This window comes from Typopeltis vanoorti, chromosome 8, assembly GCF_054136105.1.
Source record: "Typopeltis vanoorti isolate ZY-2024b chromosome 8, IOZ_Tvanoo_1.0, whole genome shotgun sequence".
NCBI lineage: Eukaryota > Metazoa > Arthropoda > Arachnida > Uropygi > Thelyphonidae > Typopeltis > Typopeltis vanoorti.
Window position 1 is genome coordinate 62117712 of NC_143556.1, and position 20569 is coordinate 62138280.

General features: G+C 36.0%; 1 protein-coding gene across 8 annotated transcripts in view; it reads right to left on the reverse strand.

Moving 5' to 3' along the window:
• LOC150104039 (kynurenine aminotransferase-like) overlaps positions 1-20569 on the reverse strand; it is a 179863-nt gene that overhangs the window by 112876 nt on the left and 46418 nt on the right. For all 8 annotated transcript variants that reach the window (XM_090396703.1, XM_090396701.1, XM_090396702.1 and 5 more), the window contains exon 4: positions 6593-6742. In XM_090396703.1, coding sequence (XP_090252829.1) covers positions 6593-6742 — 150 coding nt within the window. The remainder of the gene's footprint in view (positions 1-6592; positions 6743-20569) is intronic.

Below are 20569 nucleotides of genomic sequence, written 5' to 3' on the forward strand. Positions count from 1 at the left end.
CTATCCTCTCCTTCTTCTACTTTGAGGAAGACCCACTTACTTTAATCTTTCCTATAAGGCCTTATCAGCCAACTCTTCTTACTTTATGACCCTTGTGCTATTAGAGTACTCGAGGTCCATGGGGTCTTTTCATTTCTGGCCTTACAACTATGTCCTCTCTATAAACCTTACTATATTTCTTCTATAATCTACCCTTTCCCCTTCAATATACCCTATTCCTCCTATGGGTTTAAATTCGGAAGAAGGCGAGTTCAGAAGCCTTAAGGTAGCAGCCCTACCACTGAACTATTCCATCATCAGGCTAGTCCCCTGACATGGAGAACATAACCATACTTGTAAGCTGACAGAAAAAGATAATCGGATTGAATCTATGGGAAACGCGAAAATGGAAATGACAAAATATAATACACATAGCAAACTGGAATGTAAGAGGAATAGCATATAAAGAAATAGAATTAGACCAGTTATTAAATGAAAGAAATTTTAAAATAGCAGTAATCATCACTGAAACAAAAAAGAAATTAAAAGGAACTATGAGAACTGAAAATTTTAACGTGATATACAGTGGAGTCGACAGAGACCAAAGAGCACAAGCAGGAGTCATGATTTGGATTCATAACTCCCTTTCAAAACAGTTAAAACATTATAAATTATGGAATGAAAAAATAATAGAAGCTGGAATAAAAATAGATAGAGGCTATTTAACAATAATTGGTTTATATACCCCAGAAGAAGGAAGAGAACAGGATAATATTGATTATTATAATCAGCTACAAAACATATATAATAAAATAAATAAAAATGATTACATAATTTTAGCAGGAGACTTAAATGCAAGAATTGGAAACACGAAAATTAATAATAATATAGGAATACACGGAGAACACACTCTAAACAGAAATGGTAAAAAATTGATTGACTTTGTAGTTTATAATAACCTAAAATTAATGAATTCCTTCTATAAACATAAAGACATACATAAATATACTTGGGCAGCAAGAGGATGGAAATCAATATTAGATGACTTCATATTAAATGAAAAGACATCAAAATTTTCACTAGATGTTAGAGTTCACAGAGGATATGAAATAAGCAGTGACCACTTCCTTGTTAAAATAAAATTAAGATTACCACCTAAATGGCTACAAGTAACAAGAACAGAAAGAAAAATTGAAACATTTGTTTATAAAACTAGACTATTGAATGACACAAATGTACAATGGCTATATGAACAAAGAATTAACCAGTATCTAGATAAAATAAAACAAAATGAAGAAATAGAAATAGAATGGCTTAATATAAAAACGATACTAAATGCAGCAGCAAATGAAAGCTTAGGAAAGACCAAAAAATTCAATAAAAGAAAAAAACTGAAGATCTGGGATGATACAATCAAAGAAATAATCAAAAAGAAAAAAGAAGCCTATCACAAATGGTTAAGCAGTAAAAGATTAGAAGATGAAATAGAATATAAAAGAATAAGAGCCATAGCTAAAAGAGAAGTCAGAAAAAGACATAGAGAATCATGGAATAAATTTGTTTCTAATTTAGAACATGATTTATATAAAATAAGACCCAATGTATATAAGATTTTGAAACACCTAAATGCAGATACCAAAGAAAACATAAAATTAAACACTGAATTGAAATTAGAAGAATTTCTAAATTACTACACAGAACTGTGGACAGACAAATATTTTAAAAAAGACAACTGGCAAACAATTAACGAAAATGAAAAGGAAATAACTGAAGAAGAATTAGAAATCAGCCTGAAAGAAACAAGAAACGGAAAATCACCTGGAGATGATAAGCTAGGTTCAGAACTATATAAATACGCAGGAACAAGATTCAAAGGAAGACTCTTATTATTTTAAAATAAAATTTACTCAACTGGTATCCCCCCAATAGAATGGAAAAAAGCAATTGTGATTCCTATCTTTAAGAAAGGTAATAGAGATGACCCTAAAAACTATAGAGGTATCAGTATACTAAATTCATGTTACAAAATATATAGCAGAATCTTAAATAACAAACTAATGAAATATTCCGAAAACTTTATTCTAGAGGTACAAAATGGATTTAGAAAAGGACGATCATGTATAGACCCAGCCTTCTGCCTAAAATTAATAATAGAGAAAAGAAGAGAATATAATTTAGAAACACATATTGCATTTATTGACTTTGAAAAAGCATTTGATAAAGTTAAAAGAAACATATTATTTAACATATTAAAAGAAAGACAAATACCAAATAATATCCTAAAAGCTGTCACAAGTATATATGAAAATAATCAAATACAAATAAGATTAAATCACGAGCTATCATATACAAGAGAGATAAACCAAGGGGTCCGACAGGGATGTTCCCTCTCAGCAACTCTTTTTAATATCTACTTAAATGAAATAATAATAAAATGGAGTAAAAATTTACATCAAGGAATTAAACTTTCAGTTAACTTAAACACTCTCCTCTTTGCAGACGACCAAATAATAATTACAAATTCTGAAGATAACTTACAGAAAGCTATTTTAAATCTAAATGAGATATCCAAAGATTATGGTATGATAATATCAACGGAAAAATCAAAAACTATGGCCTTTAAAGGACAAGATCCAGCAAGAACTAAAATAGTATTAGATAACAAGATCTTAGAACAGGTGAATTCATTTAACTACCTAGGATGTATGATCACTTATGAAAATGAAAAAGATATAAACATAAAAATTGCAAAATATTTAAAAATAACAGGAGTAATTAACTCTATATTTAAACCAAACCTAGTTCAAAAACAAACCAGACTAAAAGTATACAATACATTAGCCCTACCGGTCTTAATGTATGGAAGCGAAATCTGGACAATAAAACAAAAAGACAAACAAAGATTAACAACAGCAGAAATGAAGTTTATGAGAAAAACTGCAAAGTATACCCTATTTGACCACAAAAGAAACGAAGATATTATGAAAGAATTAAACCAAGAACCAGTAATTGAAAAAATTAAAAAATATAAATATAAATGAATGGAACACATTCAAAGAATGAAAACAGAAAGATTACCAAAACAAGCCTTAAAGTACAAGCCATTAGGAAAAAGAAAACCAGGACGTCCTCTTAAACGATTCAACGATGACTTCTAAGGCCGGAACAGGCCATACTAGGCCTAAATCCTTGATACGTATGATGATGATGACAAAGTGATTTTTCTTTCTGTTTAAATATTTATTTAACTATTTCTTTACCCAATAATGTTTAATATGTTCCTATTTTATATACTTGTAAGTTAGTATTATTTATTTATTTTATTATTTATTTATTTTATTATTTATTTACTTTTTTTTTCCAAATTATTTTTGTTTTTGTATCCTTCTTGTATGTTTATTGTTTTTTATACCTTTTGCTTTTATTTGTAATTTCTGCTTTTTGTTCAATAAACTTATAATTAATATATTTCGTAATTCATTTTTACTCACTGATATGTTTTTATAAAGTGAGTTTTTATTGGGGGGAGGGGTATAGAGGTGCCAGACACTATGGAGCGCCCCTGTCTGGGATTACTGATAATACAGCTCAGAGTGTGAAACAAGATATTCAATTATTTGCAGATAATGTTAAATTGGGGGGAAAGCAACAGTGGAGAATTCTAATGTAAAGAATTCTGATTCTGTTGCTTTAAGATAAATGTAAACAGGGATGGTACTATGAATAGATAGTATTAATTCAATGTTGGTACAAGGCTGTGCAATTTTGGCTAGAGGAAACGGAATGAGATGTATTATATTATTCAACTTCTGCACAACAAGAAGTAGAAAATCAAGGGATATTATTATTATTATTATTATTATTTTGTGACACCTCCAAGGAGTGCAAAGACTCATAGAAGGAGGACACCTACTCTACAACTCTCCATCTGCACCACTTCATCCACCAACTACACCGAACCTCTATTACCATCATCATCTACATCAACACAATCTGCTGTACACCACCACTAGTATTTTTTGTCTGTAAATTGTGTGTGTTCTGAAGGGCCAATTTGTCTGTATGCAGCATGAAAAACCCAAGTTTCCAGGAGAAAAATCCCTGTTATATGAGGATGATAGTGAACAGATTTGAAGTTCTGGGAGTTGTGAATGTCTAGAGACTGCTGCCATCATGAAAATAACACTGACACATACAAGGAGAGGATGGTGCCATTGTACAAGGCATTGATCAGAATATCTGGTTACTGTTTACATTAATCAGAATGATATCTAAGAGATAAGAAAACACCACAGAATGTCTAGGATAAATGACTAAGTTGTCTTTAGACTATGGAGGAACAGATTAAGGAAATATGATCTGAAACTTCAGATAGGAGAGAGAAAACATAAGTTTCAGATATCTTAAAATCCTTTAACCTCATACTTCATCAAATTGTAATTTGTTCTTTTTCTTTTAATATATAAGATATGTCAGAAGTTTTGAAGAAATTCAAAGACACAGAGGTGTAGGCTGTCATCAGGTTTCTCGTGCTGCAAGAAAAAGTTCATAACTGAGATTCACCAAACTTTGTGTGAGACTTTCAGGGGATTGTGCCCAGCATATCCAACAGTTGCCAAATGGTTGGGCAAGTTTAAAACTGGGCATCCCGAGACAGCAGATGCCCCAGGTCAGGAAGACCTTCAACAGCAATCACACCTGAAAACATCAATGCAGTGCATGCTGTGATTCTTGATGATAGACAAATACCAGCCAAAAATTGCAAAGACTCTGGGGATATCCAGAAAATGAGTTGGGGGGGGGGTCATTATCCACCAACATCTGGACATGCAGAAGCTCTCAGCAAAGTGGATACCCAAATGTCTGAAGGCGCTGACCAAAAGAGAGAATGTGTGTTGTCATCTCAAGGGATTTGGGGTCATTTTGAGAAATCAGGTGCAAAGTTTTTGGCTCGTATTGACTGATATGGCATCATCACTATGACCCAGAGACCAAACAACAGTCAATGGAGTGGAGACACAAAGGTGCTCCATGGCCAAAGAAGTTTCAAACCCAAAAGTCAGCAAGGAATTGCTGACTTTTGGGTTTGTTGACTTTCTTGCCATTGTCTTTTGGGATGTGGATGGTGTAATCCTTACCAAATACCTCAAAAAAAAAAGGTGAAACTTTATACCAGCAGTTTATTCAATTCTGAAGGAATTAAAGGAGGTACTGAAGGAAAAACATTGCAGGAAACTGAGCAGAGGAATGTTGCTTTTGCAGGACAATGCCCCTGCTCACACTGCTCATGAAACCAAACAGACAATACACAACATGGGCTTTCAATGTCTGCCTCACCCACCCTATTTGCCAGACCTGGCTCCATCTGACTATGTCCTATTCCCAAATTTAAAGAAACACTTGAAAGGAACAAAAATTTACCACAGATGATGAAGTCATATCTGCAGCTGAGGACTGGTTTGTGCAACAAGGGAAAGACTTTTTTTCTCAGGGGATTGCAAATGATGCAGCAGCATAGTATCAAGTGTATAGCACTTCATGGGGAATATGTAGAATAAAGTTACATGGTTCTACCTCAATTCCTTCATAGTGATTATCACAATTTTTCAGCACACCCTCGTGCTGTGCATGCAAGACACACAAAGAAAGAGAGAGAGAGAGAGAGACAGAGAACAATACATGAGGGGAGAACAAGTAGACATCTCTAAAAGTTTTATGAATAAGTGAGTAAGAGTAGATTTTGGAATGGAGAATAAAACTAGGCATCCCAAGACAGCAGATGTTCTCAGGTCAGAAAGACCTTTCACAGCAATCACATCTGAAAACATCAATGCAGTACATGCCATGATTCTTGATGATAGACAAATACCAGCCAAAAACATTGCAAAGACCCTGGGGATATCCAGAGAATGAGTTGGGATCATCATCCCCAAATCTGGACATGCAGAAGCTCTCAGCAAAGTGGAGAATAGTGAGCAAGTAGAATGCATTACCAAAATGGGTGGAAGTGCATGAGCACTAAGCATACTTAAAGTAACATATTTAAAGTAGGATATGATATATGTAGTCTGTAGAGAGTAAGAACTTTCCATGAGTCTTCTGAGTCCATGAAAGCTCAGAATAGTAGAATACTAAAGATCTGAAATACCAAGGTCATCAAATCTGTATATTCAAAGCTCTATCAATGACAACTTTCAGCTGTCCTGTTTTCTACTAAAGATCAGTTAGGTCTTATAGAGGTGAAAGGGTCCTTCCTTCCAGAAATGTTTTTTTTTTTCATTCCTCAAATCAACCATAGCACATGCAATATACAGATAAAATTACATTAAATCAACAACATTATACTGTTTTATAGGATTGTGCCATACATACCTGCATGGGTCCCACAACTGTTACATCATACACTAAATAAATAAATAGCATCTTAACATTTTCACTACAATATAAAAAAAAAATTCTTGAAATAATACAGAATGAACAATTGAAATAATTTCATAACTAACTTAACATTTTAATTTTTTGTTACTTAAAGATTTCTAATGGTCATCACCATTTTTAAATATCAGTTTCTAATAAATTTCTATTCAGTAATTACAATGAATAAGTTTCATACTTCATCTCCAGGATTAATAAGACCTAAAATAGCACAGTAAATAGCTTCATCTGCTCCCACAGTGATTAAAATATCTTTCTGAGGATTAATGTCATGGCCAATTAATTTTGAATATAATTTTGACAAGGCATTTACTAATCTTGGGTGGCCCTGCAACAAATAATGAGAGAAATAAAAACAAAAAAAACATAAGAATGTAATCTGATAGAATAGTAACATGTCTTATTCACATGCAAAGAAATAATCAAGTAAGATCACAGATATTGAAATTAATAAATTATGTACTTCCTTTCTAAATATGGGACTCAAAGATTAAGAGATTATAAATGCAGAATAATATGTCTAATATAATTAATTAGAAACCAAGATGAACACTTGTGAAAAAAAGTCTGGAAATGAGTAAACTAAGATAATCATCTAAAAAAGGTGCACTTTGAATAATGTGAGGCAAAATAAGAAGTGCATTCCAATTATGCCAGAAGTGGTTCGATGTTTCATTATTTTAATAAGATCTAATTAAATTTCATTAATTTAATAAGATCTGTCATCCACTAATCATCAGTTACCAGCAATTTGAAACTGGAACCAGTTCATTCCAACAGTATAAATATACCCTAATACTATCAGCATATTTATAATATTGCTTATAAGGCTTGCTTAAATATTATTATTATTATTATCTGAGACCTCCAGGAAGTCAAGGACTCATCGAGGGAAGCTATAAATCACCCAAACCAGCTATCATACCTTCCCTTAAATTCATTCACACTAGATGGACTCACTATCCCTAAGAGCAAATTATTCCACTCACTCACTGCTCTCTGGGAGAAAAACCTAGCTCTTACCCCTCTCTTGACTGTGAACAAACTTAACTTCCATGGATGACCCAGTGTTCTCTCCCCACCTTCCATATAAAGAAAAATTTTATCAGTTAATATCCTATAACACCCATTCAAAAGTTTATAGACCTCTATCATATCACCCCTCTTTCTTCTGTTAACCAGAGGCTGCAATCCACATACTCGCAATCTGTCCTCATAATCTAAATCCCATAATCCTGATATAATCTTTGTAACTCTTTTTTGCACCCTATCCACAGCTTCTTTATCCCCTTGAAACACGGGAGACCAAATCTGCACACAATAATCCAGGTGTGAACTTATCAAAGCCTTATAAAGAGGCAAAATGAATTTGAACAGGTTAAATATGAATAGGGAACATTGGCGTCATAACCACAGTAGTTGAAGATTGTGTGAACGTTCAGAGTATGTGTGGAAATGAAAGTGTGGAAAAAAGTTCAATTGACGATAAAGCAGATGATAATTCATATGACATTAAAAACAGTGAAAATAACAATAAAGTGGTCAATAATAACATTCAAAAACAGAGTGCAGTTAATGGTCAAGTGGCAAGTGGGATTGACAGTGATGTGTGTGTGTGTGTGTGTGTGACAGTGATAAAATAGTGAGATCTGAATGATAGTGAAAAAAAAAAAAAGATGTATGATTTGAAAGCTGAGTTGGAGAAGATGAGACAAGAGATGTGGCAGATTCAGAGTGAAATGAAGAAAATTGTAGATATATATGGAAGAATAAAGAAGACGAAAACAAATGATGTTGGTATGAAAATGGTAACAAAAGACCTGAGTAGCATTGTATGGCGATTCAATTATTAGAGGTGTAGTAAACAAGACAATGCACAAGGATTGTTTTCCTAAAGGTAAAATTAATAGAGTGATTGAGGCATTGGATATGAGGACTGACTTGACTGGGAACAAGGAGAATGTCAGAGTGGATACCAGGAGGTTGTTGAGAAGGATAAAAGATAATAGTGTGATAGGAAACATAGTCAGTACGCTGCTATGTCATACACAAGTGTGCAAGATAAACAGGAAAATGGAAAGACTCAGAGTGGACACGGAAACACAGCATAAGAGAGATTGTGAATATGAGGATGTGAATGCATGTGTGTAGACAAAAAGGAAAGGGGATGACCTGGATGTACATAAAACAGTTGGAAGGGTCTAAGGTGAGTCAGGAGAAAAAGAAACGGCTCAAGGAAAGTATAGAGATATCACATCTAGTAAGTGGTATCAGAGAAACTTGTCATAGATCCAGGAATTACTATTATTATTACTATTATTACGGGCAACTCCAGGGAGTTATTAGACTCATCGAGGGAGGCCCCAAATCATATTCATCACAACTATCTGACATTCATACAGTATCTATCATACCTCGCCTTAAACTCATTCACCGTCACAGCATCCACCACAGACTCAGGGAGCGCATTCCACTCATTCACCACTCTAAAAGTAAAGAACCCAGCTCTAACACCTTTACTAACCACACTTTTTGCCCAGTTTCCATGGATGTCCCCTAGTCCTCCCACAACCAGCCCTGTTCTCAAAAATATCTTCTGAATTAATTTTATAGAAACCCTTCAGTAATTTGAATGTCTCAATCATATCTCCCCTCCTCTGCCTATCAACCAATTTTTGCAACCCACAAATCCTCAACCTGTTCTCATACGGTTCATTCCACAGACCTGCTATCATCTTGGTCACTCGCCTCTGGATCCTCTCCACCTCTTCCCCATCAAGAAGAAACCTAGGTGACCAAATCTGAGCACAGTAGTCTAGATGAGGTCTTATCAAGGCTCGATACAGAGGAACAATAACCTGCTTGTCTCTGCTTGTCAACGTATTCTTCAGCAACCAAGTGATTTGATGAGCTATTTTGGTCACTTTTGCAATGTGTCCCCTAAATTTCAGTTCCTTATCCACCAACACTCCTAAATCTCGTGCCTCATCAATTTCCTGGAGCAGGGTTCCACCAATGCAGTAAACTGCCGCCAATCTTTTCATCCCAAAATGCATAACCTTACATTTTGCCACATTAAACTGACATCCATTCTCCTTAGCCCAGACCTCCAATCTATCCAAATCATCCTGCAAAATTTTGACGTCATCTGCATTCACTATTGCCCTACCCAACTTCGCATCATCCGCAAACAAATGTACTGTTCCTCTCAGATCATTTCCTATATCATTTATGAACAAATTAAACAGCAGTGGTCCAAGAACAGATCCTTGTGGCACACCACTAGTCACAGGCCGTCTTGTGGACTCTACTCCCGAGTAAACCACTCTCTGATATCTCTCCGTCAACCACCCTCCTATCCATCTCACCAACCCTATGTCCATTCCCATATGCTGCAATTTACTGATTAGAATTCCATGTGGAATCCTGTCAAAGGCCTTGGCAAGGTCCAGTAGAATCACTGTAAACCCATTACCCTTATCCAGTTCAGCCGTCACTGTGTTATAATACGTGAGCAAGTTACTGAGGCATGACCTACCCTTCACAAAACCATGCTGTCCCCGATACAGTATCCCATTTTCTTCTATCCAATCTTGTATTTTCCTCTTGATTATTTTCTCTAAGACTTGACAATGATTCCTGATATGCTAATCGGTCGGTAATTTACAACAGCAGTCTTGGAACCACCTTTATGCAGTGGAACTATTTTCCCCTCTTTTCACCCGCTCGGGACTAACCCAGACCCGAGACTCAAATTAAACAAAATGGTCAAGGGTACTGACAATTCTTTAGCTGCTTCTCGTACAACACGAGCTGGTATACCATCCAATCCCACAGATGTATTGACATTGAGGTTATGCAATAGACTACTCACCTCCACTTCATTAACCACAATTCCCGTATAATCTACTGGTTTATTCGTTTCTGCAATGTCACCACCTGGATGATATACTTTTGCAAAGTGCTCACTCAGTAACTCAACTATCTCAACTGATTCAGTTACCTCCCTACCATCGGCATTCTTTAAAATCAATCTGCCATGTACATTTTTTCTTTTACTTGCTACATATCTAAAAAACTGTTTAGGATTCTCTTTAGCCTGCATGGCCAATGTTCTTTCGTAATCCTTTTTTGGTTTTCTTACCACACTCGTCACCCTTCTGGCCTGCGCTTTATACCGTTCATGTGCCTGCCGGTCACCCTTCTCCTTAAATTCCCTCCATAGTTGTTTCTTTTTTTGCAACTCAAGCTTAATGGTGCTATTCATCCATTTAACCCCTACTTGATTTATTATTCGGACTCTAGGTATACAGTCAGCCATTGCTTCATGCAAGCACTTCTTAACTACCTCCCATGCACTATCAACTTCTAGTCCTTGCAGTTGTACATGCCATGGCACTGAACCAATCAAACTCCTAAGCTTGTCATACTTTCCCACCCGATAATTCCACATGTACCCTGTCTTAATTGAAAATTCTACACCTTTAGCCACCTCCCAAGTCAAGACCCTATGATCACTCTCACCGATTGGTGGCAATGTGGTCATATTTGTTACAGCCAAATCCTCAGATGTAATTACTAGGTCAAGCACTCTCTGACCCCTAGTATTTTCCATTACATGCTGTCGCAGATAGTTATCCCTTAATAACCGCATAACATCCAGTTCCTTCCTCCCGTGTGTCCTCTCCTCACTCCAATCAATGCGACCATAGTTGAAATCTCCCATAATAATCACCCTCCTTCCACCAATTTCTTCTATTTGCTTGTGCATACTGTCACCACCATCTTTTCCATCACCTGGTCTATAGCAGTACCCAATTGTATATTTAGTTCTGCTAGCCACAATCTCACACCAAATGGCCTCAAATGTGATCTTTTCTCTATCCTGCAATTCAACTTCTATTCTCCTTGGCTGGAGCTCATCAGCTATCATCAACAATACTCCTCCCCCCATTTTATTCTCTCTGTCATTCCTGAACACACTATACCCATCACATTCAATCCCACTAGTTATATCATCTACAGTCAGCCATGTTTCACTAATACCTATAACCTGTGGTCTGGAAGTGCCAACCATGGCCAAAAACTCTTCCTTCTTGTTCCTAATACTCCTAGTATTAGTGTACATGAATTTAAGACCCCCATTAGCCCCTACCCCACCTTGATGCCTTATATTAACTATCCCACTCAGATTTGTTGTCCTTATTTGCTCTGGCATATTATATTCATTCTTACATTCAACTGCCTCCATAAGGACTGTATCTCTACTCCCCCCCCCCCTAACAAATCTAGTTTCCCTGATTCTGCACATCCACTACATTCAGCAACACTTTCTCAAGTCTTCTTACACCGTAACCATTCAAATGCAAGCCATCCATCTTATATAGATCCTTTCGCCCATCAAACTCACTCCACACATCCACAAATTCCACACCACTCGTCATACATAACCCACGCATAAAGTCATTTGCAATTATAGCCCTCCTTTTAAACATTTCACTGTCATACAGTGGCAAAAGACTAATCATTCTAACTCTCTCACTCTTTTCTTTTGCTACCTCAAACAATTCATTCAGGTCTTCTATCATTTCCATTTTATCTCCTTTCAAATCATTCGTACCTGCCACAACAATCATTTCTTTCACCCTTTCCTTTTGCTCTCTAATAGACGCAGTTACGTCCTTTATGGTCGCACCAGGTTGGTACGATTTTGTCAAATCCTCTACTAACACACCTCGTACTAACGAGTCTCCATACAGCACTCTATCCTTCATTTTGTTCATGTTCACATTCATACGTCTATTTTTCCTGTCATACCTTTTATTATTGCTTGGTTCATTCAGTCTACTTTTGTTCATGCACTCTAGCTGCTGTTTTGCTCTTTCTATCGCACTATTCAACAACGCGATCTCACTCAATGCATCTATATCATCTTTTTTGTTCTCTGAGAAACCATTTATACTATCATTCACACTTTCTACATTCACACTCTCACAATTTTCATGTACAACCTTGCCGTTTCTTGTCATATCCCTATTTCCTTCATTTTGAAGGTTGACAAAAATATCACACTCACGATCCGAAATACACTTCAATTCCGCATTCTCCCTACATTTTCTACACACATTCAAACCTTTATCATCATCTAACCACACTCCGACCGCACTCCGCAAAGCGTACGTTTCACAGCTAGTACACTGACTCATTTCTTTTATGCTACCGTTCTTTGATAACGATGGCGAACCTTCATTACTGGCCGCCATTTTCCTACGCACAGGTGCCATATTTATCTGTAACGTGTTTTGTCAAATTAAACGTTATAACACACCAAAAATAGACGCACTAAAATACGCAAGGCAAACAAAACAAAACTACACAATATTAAGTAATTTGTATCGATAACTGAAAATGATACTTATCTTATCTGGAGCTTGCACGAACACTACTCATTACGAATTCATCTAGCGGCGACTTCCAACATAGATTATGTTATAAAACACTTTAGTACACTAACCACGTTAATAAAGCTCTAATAATATACCAAAATTAAACACTTAAGTCCATTAAATTGAATCCAAAACACCAATAAATCAACAAAAAACACAAATCTCTCAGGAGCTCTCCGATAGCACGACCGTTCACCAGCTAGCCTCGAACGAGGAATGAGCTATTATGTTCATATACGAATGCTAGAAGTATCAGAAACAAGAGGAAATAAAATGGTTGCATTGATTACATCTTTCACCCACAAATTATTGGAATAAGTGATACATGGTTGGATGAGAATGACATCCTGACAGGAATAGAGATGGAAGGGTATGATGTATTTCCTGATGATAGACAGGGTAAAAAGGGAGGTGGAGTGCTATTGGTGGTAGAAAAGAAGAGATTAATGGACTAGAAACAACAAATGCAAAGTGCATCAGAATAGGAGTGAGTGAGTGAGTTTGTGAGAGTGAGAAAATTATGAGAATATTAGAAGGGAGAAAACAGAAGAACCAGTGAAAGAGAGGAAACGAGAGAAAGGCAAGATAATTCAGGAACCAGGGATGAAGAAATGACAGAATGACAGGTAAGTGGGGGAACAAAGAAGAAAGTGTTAGAAGAGAGGGGGGGGATGCAAGTGAGCAAGGAAGAAACAGAGTGGTAAGAGGTGTGATTGATGTATGGAGACTTGATGGCCTGCAAGGGGAAATAAAATGGTTGCATTGATTACATCTTTCACCCATGATACATGGTTGGATGAGAATGACATCCTGACAGGAATAGAGATGGAGGGGTATGATGTATTTCCTGATGATAGACAGGGTAAAACAAGAGGAAATAAAATGGTTGCATTGATTACATCTTTCACCCACAAATTATTGGAATAAGTGATACATGGTTGGATGAGAATGACATCCTGACAGGAATAGAGATGGAAGGGTATGATGTATTTCCTGATGATAGACAGGGTAAAAAGGGAGGTGGAGTGCTATTGGTGGTAGAAAAGAAGAGATTAATGGACTAGAAACAACAAATGCAAAGTGCATCAGAATAGGAGTGAGTGAGTGAGTTTGTGAGAGTGAGAAAATTATGAGAATATTAGAAGGGAGAAAACAGAAGAACCAGTGAAAGAGAGGAAACGAGAGAAAGTGAATAGAAAAATAGTGAATGAGATGACTGTAATGGTGGGACACAAATGACTTGAGAGGCAGTGTGAATCAGGTGGCAAGAGATCTGAGTTCATGCTAGAGGTTGTATGGAAGAAGACTGAGAGAAAGAAGATAGTGAGTGTGTTGCCCAGGTATAATAATGAATGGTATAATGGCCAGAATGTGTTGAAAGAGAGGCTTGAATTACATGGATGTCTGGAAGGCACTCAAGGACAGAAAGGAAGTGTCTGCGAGAGATGGCTTGCACTTGAATGAGGAAGGATGTAGGCATCTGGAGAGGAAAATGTTGTTCTCTGAACAAGTCAGTGTATCAATGCAGGGAAACTAGGGAAACTACAAGTATTAGGATGGATGGTAGCAGGGGGCGGCCTCGTGTGTAAATAGCTGCTTGGGAGAAAGGGGACCAAGATCTAGGTGGACTAATACAGTAAAAAGTGCCTCAGAAGATAGAAATATAAGATCTGATAATAATGGCATCTTGACAGATAACAGATTAATTTGGAGGAGAATTGTTAATAGGAAGATAGTAATGGTGTAACTTTCTATATAATACTATCATAGTATCCTGTACACCCCCTGTAGGTACACGTCAAGAATTTGATGATGAGCAAACAAAGTTTGCATGTGAAGTATCTTCACTAGGCAAGAAATGATGTTGTTTTAATTCTTTACTTGAGCAAACAAAGGTTGTGTGCAAAGTAGTGCTGGGTAAATGATTAAAAAAAAGCATAATTTCTTTTTTAGCGTAATTTACTTACTAACCAGGTAGAAAACCTTTTTACTATCTTCAATCCAGAATATTTTAATAATATGGTGATATGATTATATTCTTGGTTTAATCCTTTACCCAAGTGCAAGCAAAAAATGTTTCTGCATGAAGTCTTCACAACAGGGCTAGTTGCATAAAGAGGCTAACTTCACATCAACGGCCTTAGTATTGGTCATTAGGCTCTATATACAAGTAGCCTAGTCGTGAAGATACAGGTATCCCTTGATTAACGTGATTAATTAATCCCTCGATGTTACTGTGTATGTCAAAATCACATTAATCAAATATAATAATCAATGGTAAAAATTACAATTCGTCATGATCGATTACTGTATTAATGATTAGTTTTATATGGTACTCTTTTTAGGAAAGATAAAAAATGAAATGAATGCAAAGTAAATGTTTAATATTATATGTAAATATTAAATGCTTGTGCCTACATTAGTTACTGCAATTTTTTATCAAAAAAAGTTATCAAGAGTCGTTTGAACAGTTTGAACAACCAAAGCAAAATGACTCTCTAGACCTCGGCAAAAACAAGCATTCTTCGATTAACATCTGGATCCATATCCATTACTTGCTGCTTAAGCAATTCTAAACTGCGAAATATTCCATCCAGTTCTTGATTGTTATCTCCTTTGGAAGGAGATAACAATCTTTAATATAATTACAAAATCACATTCCATTTGTTCGTTATCTTCATATGCACGTTGTTGTTCAATTTCAAGAAGATAGCTGTCGCTGAAATCTTTTCAATTTGAATCCAATGATTCTTTAACATCGTCTGCATCAACACATCAAAACCAAGGTCTTCACCAGTTACAACGATTTCTACAAACCATGTTGTTCACAGGATTTTGAAAATCACCTAAATCATTAGCACATTCATTCTGGCAAAAGGTTTTTCCAAACAGCTCTCACACAGCTAGAAGACACTTGCTCCCACGAGTCATAAATATTTTCAATTGCGTGTTTAATGTTAAAATGTTTCCAAAATTCTTGGAGCGTAATCGCAATTTCTCCTGTTGTTGTTTCCACCCTTTGAGAATGTATTTTTTAAGAAAATAGGCTTTGAAACCTACAATGACATCCATGTCCATGGGTTTTAGTAATGGTGTCATATTTGGTAGAAAAAAATATAACTTTCACATTCTCACATAGATTATTAAGAGAATTTGGATGAAATTCTTTTTTGATGAAAAAATTTAAGAAGAATGTAATTTGTAAATACAGCAGAACAACTGAAGCTTGTAATACACCCAATCTTAATGCTTAATGGGAGAAATGACATAGTCATGCTCACGACTTTTTTCTCTCAGCCAGGAAATACTCCTCAAGGCCTGCATGTTTTTGCATGGTAAATATAAAGGTAAGTTAATTAAAACTCTTTCCACGTATATAAAGGGATTGTCGCAATTAATTTCGACCATGCATTAATCAAATCCCGCGTTTAGCAAGGGATACCTTCTCATTGTTTGCTTACGCTTGATTTAAAGGATTAAACCAAGAATATAATTTCTTGACATCTTTAATTTATAGTATAACCAAATGAAAAAAACCTTTCAACATCTATCTCTAATCAAGAGTATTTTAATAAGATGTGAAACTTTTGATTACTTTTATATGGGTAATATATGAATTCTGCATGATTTTAACCTTGGTAACTTTTCCAGATATCTGGCTCCTATTGATGACATTTATTAATTCAGTGGGTTTGCTTACTTCTGGGGGGGGGGGGTAGAGGTTCTATGTGGTGGCGTGTTTTTGCCTGTCGCTGGGTGGAACCACCATTGAGTTTCCTGCCTTGGAGTGATTTAGGTCAGGAGTAATGAGTTTAGTAGTGATCCTTTAGGGTCACTCAGTAAGATTTGGAGTGATCTTGTAGATTGCTCAGAGTTTTTAGAGAGGTATCCCCACACTTAAAATACCTCAATAAAAGTCGAAACTGGTCTGGGCAGTGGATTTCCTATAATGCACTGCATTATACACATCTGAAAGGATGTGTGCTTTCATCATTATTATTTTGGTAACCGATATGGAGTCAACAAACTCATTGAGGGAGGCCCACTCAACCAGTACTAGGATACTAAGGCAACTGATGTGACGTCATTAGCCTAATTTCTTGACATCTTCAATCTGTAGTATAGCCAAGTAAAAAAACTTTCAGAATCATCTCATGAGTGGCGGTTAAGGTATTGGATATGCTGATTTAAATTAGGATGGGAAACTATCTGGGTAGTGAGGGAGGGGGTCTTTTTCTTTTTTAAAAGAGCATGTCATACCTTAGTATCCCACATTTTATAATAAAGTGATAACAGTTGGATAAAGGTAATGGCTAAACAGTGATACTGCTGTACTTTGCAAAGTCATATGACTGGATTTTGCATGGAATTCTATTACATAAATTGGTAAACAGAAATGGATATAATGCTGGTGATATGAATATGAGAGTAGCTGATGGTGATATCAGAGAACAGTTGATTCAGGAGCAGAGTCCAGGAGAACTGTGACTAATAGCATGTCGCAGGACTCCGAACTTGGAACACTGATATTAAATTTGTACATTAATGATAGAGGAAATTAATTTGAAAGGAACTATTCATCTGTTTGCTGATGATGCAAAATTGGAAGAGACACAGTTAATAATAGTCAACTGGAAGAGAAATAGTTAATAATAAGATAACATAGAGATCATACAGGATGATGTAAACAGACTGGCAGTATAGGCAAAGGAGAATGACTATCAGTTTAATATAGCATAATATAAAGATTGAGTAGTAATAGTCCCAGTACTGAACCCGGTGGAACTCCACTTGTAACCTTTGATGATGTAAACAGACTGGAAGTATAAGCAAAGGAGAATTGTTATCAGTTTAATATAGCATAAAGAACTGAATAGTAATAGTTCCAGTACTGAACCCTATGGAATTCCACTTGTAACCTTTCCACTCCCTAATACCACTCCCCCATCTACAATTCTCTGATAACTATCAGAAAGCCAGTTTCCAATCTGACATGAGATCCAAACCTATAAACTTCAACTTAAAAACTGACTTGTCATGTGGCATCCTGTTAAACACCTTTCCAACTCCAAAAAAATGGCAGCGAACGCCTCAGCTTCATTCATTGCAAAGGACAGCCAGATTACTAAAGCAAGAGTGACCCTTAAAAAATCCATACTAGCATGCATAAGTAATATTTCCTTCATGTGCCCAATTCTGAAATGAGTTCTTATCAATTTCTCCAAAATCTTAACTTCAGAAGAAATATAAAGTAGCCTCTACAGTGATCTCCTGATTATCTGACCTTCAATTAACCCCTTGGATGGGTTAATATGTCAACTGACTTGTGATACAGCAGCATATAATTGTATTTACCCAATTTACCCTTCAGTTACCCAATCCTTCAATTATCCAACTAGCAAACTGCTCTCCTTCTGTGGTTGGACAACTGAGGAATTTCTGTAGTTTGATACCTCTTCTACCACCACCACCACCACCACCACCATAAGGGTGGTAGTAGAATAGAACATGTGCATAGTATTTGGAATACATTCTCTTCATTCACTTGTAATACTTCATTTCTTATCATCCAAGAATAAAACCGGCTTACTAGGATGAAATACTCTAATACAGTGATAATTAGAATGAACACAGGAAGGTTAAGAAAATTAAGCAGCAAAATAAGAAACAACGAAGCACAGAATCAGGTAAGTTAGTAAGTAACGAAAATCAGGTAACTAATGTTGTTTATAAAAGAAGCATGTTGTTATCAATATATAACACAAGCAATTCAAAAACAGAAAAGAAAAGCAAACGAGATTATGATTGTAGTAGGTACTAATGACTTAAACAGCAATAAGTTCAGTATGAAAGAGGACATGAAAGGGTTGTTGGAAGCAGCGAGAATAAAGAGTGAGAAAGCGAAAATAGTTCATATAGAAAATAGTTCATGAAGAGCAGTCACTAATGAACCACATTAATAAGAGAAGAAAAAGCCTAATTGGACACCATCTGAGGCATGGAGGAACTGACTACAGAAATAATGGAGGAGACTGTAGAAGGAAAGATGCCACAAGGCAGACCAAGAATTTCATATATAAACAACGTAATGATGCTAACCACCGCTAAGAGTTATGAAGAGATAAAAAGGAGGTCACAAGACAGAATGTTATGATATGCTGCTATAACTAACCAATCTTCGGATTGATGCAACAGAGAAGAAGATTAACCTCTATATGATAAAAATGAACTACGAAGAACCTCAGATTGTAGGTATTAGTCAGACCTGGCTATCAGAATCAGACATACTAACTGGTATCGAGCATAAAGGGTACAGTATGATTGCAAACAATTCAATGCATAAGCTGTGTAGAAGGAATGGATGCAAGTTTTTGGATGTGTGGAGTGACTTTCAGAGAAGATTGGATTTGTATAAGAGAAATGGCCTACACTTGAATACATTTGGTAGCAGGAGTCTTGAAAATCTAATAACTGGTATGAGACCTAACATGGAAAGTCAGAAAAACTAAATTATAATGAGTGGAATGGTGAGAATGTGACTGTAAGAGCAACAATGTTGTATAACTGTGTTAATGATGGGAATGGGCATTATTGGAAATGATTATAGGGAGAGAACAATTTTGATTCTGCGTTTGTCCAGTTCTGACCCATCAAATATGTGCAAAGATGTCTACATATATAAGGCACTAGAGAAGAATAGAGAAGAACTGAGTCATGCAGACTGTATATCAGAATATACAAAAGAACATCCAGGTAGATGATTATGTCTGTACATGAATGCTAGGAGTATCAGAAACAAAGGGGTAGAGTCTGTTGCCTTAGTACATATGTTGGAACCTCAGATTGTAGGCATTAGTCATACCTGGCTATCAGAATCAGACATACTAACTGGTATAGAATGTAAAGGGTACAGTATTTTTAGAAAGGATAGACAGGATAGGAGAAGCAGTGGCATGCTGCTAATGATATTGGATGACTTGAATTCAGTTAGAATTGAGACATATGATTGTAGACCTAGTAACAGTATTTCATGTGTCAGTGAGTTTGAAGCCATCTGGTGTGAAGTGGAATCTAACAAAATCAAATATGTAATGAGGCATTGTTACAGACCTGGTGATGAAGAAATGCATCATCAGGTCTGTAACAGATAGAGTACAAATAGAGACAATAAGCGTGAAAAGAGTAATCACTTTAATTATCCAAACATTAATTGGGAAGCAGTAAGATCTCACGAGAAGAATGAAACTGAATTCATTAAACTGTTGTGAGACAACTTCCTCAAGCAACATGTGACAGAAGGAATTTGAGAATGTGTCCTGAGAGTTCGAAGAATAAATAGGGTAGGAGTCAAATGGATGTGTAATCATATTAAGCAAGAGATTTGTAAGAAAAGGATGATGTAGAAGGAATACCATGTGCATAAGGATGATGTCCATTATGAAAAGTATAAGCAAGAGGCCAGAAGAGTCACAACTATTGTACAGAAAGCTAAACCTGAGTATGAAAAGAAACTGGCTCAGCAAGCTAAAGACAACCCACAAGCATTCTATCAATGTTCTGCAAGTAAAAGAAAGAATGAAACTGAAAGAATAACTCTACTGAATGCAGATAGTGTGAGGGTGACTGATGCAAAAGAGGTTGTTCAACTAATGAGTGCCCATTTTGCTAAAAATCTATCAACCCCTGGTGTATGCAACATTGAGTTCACT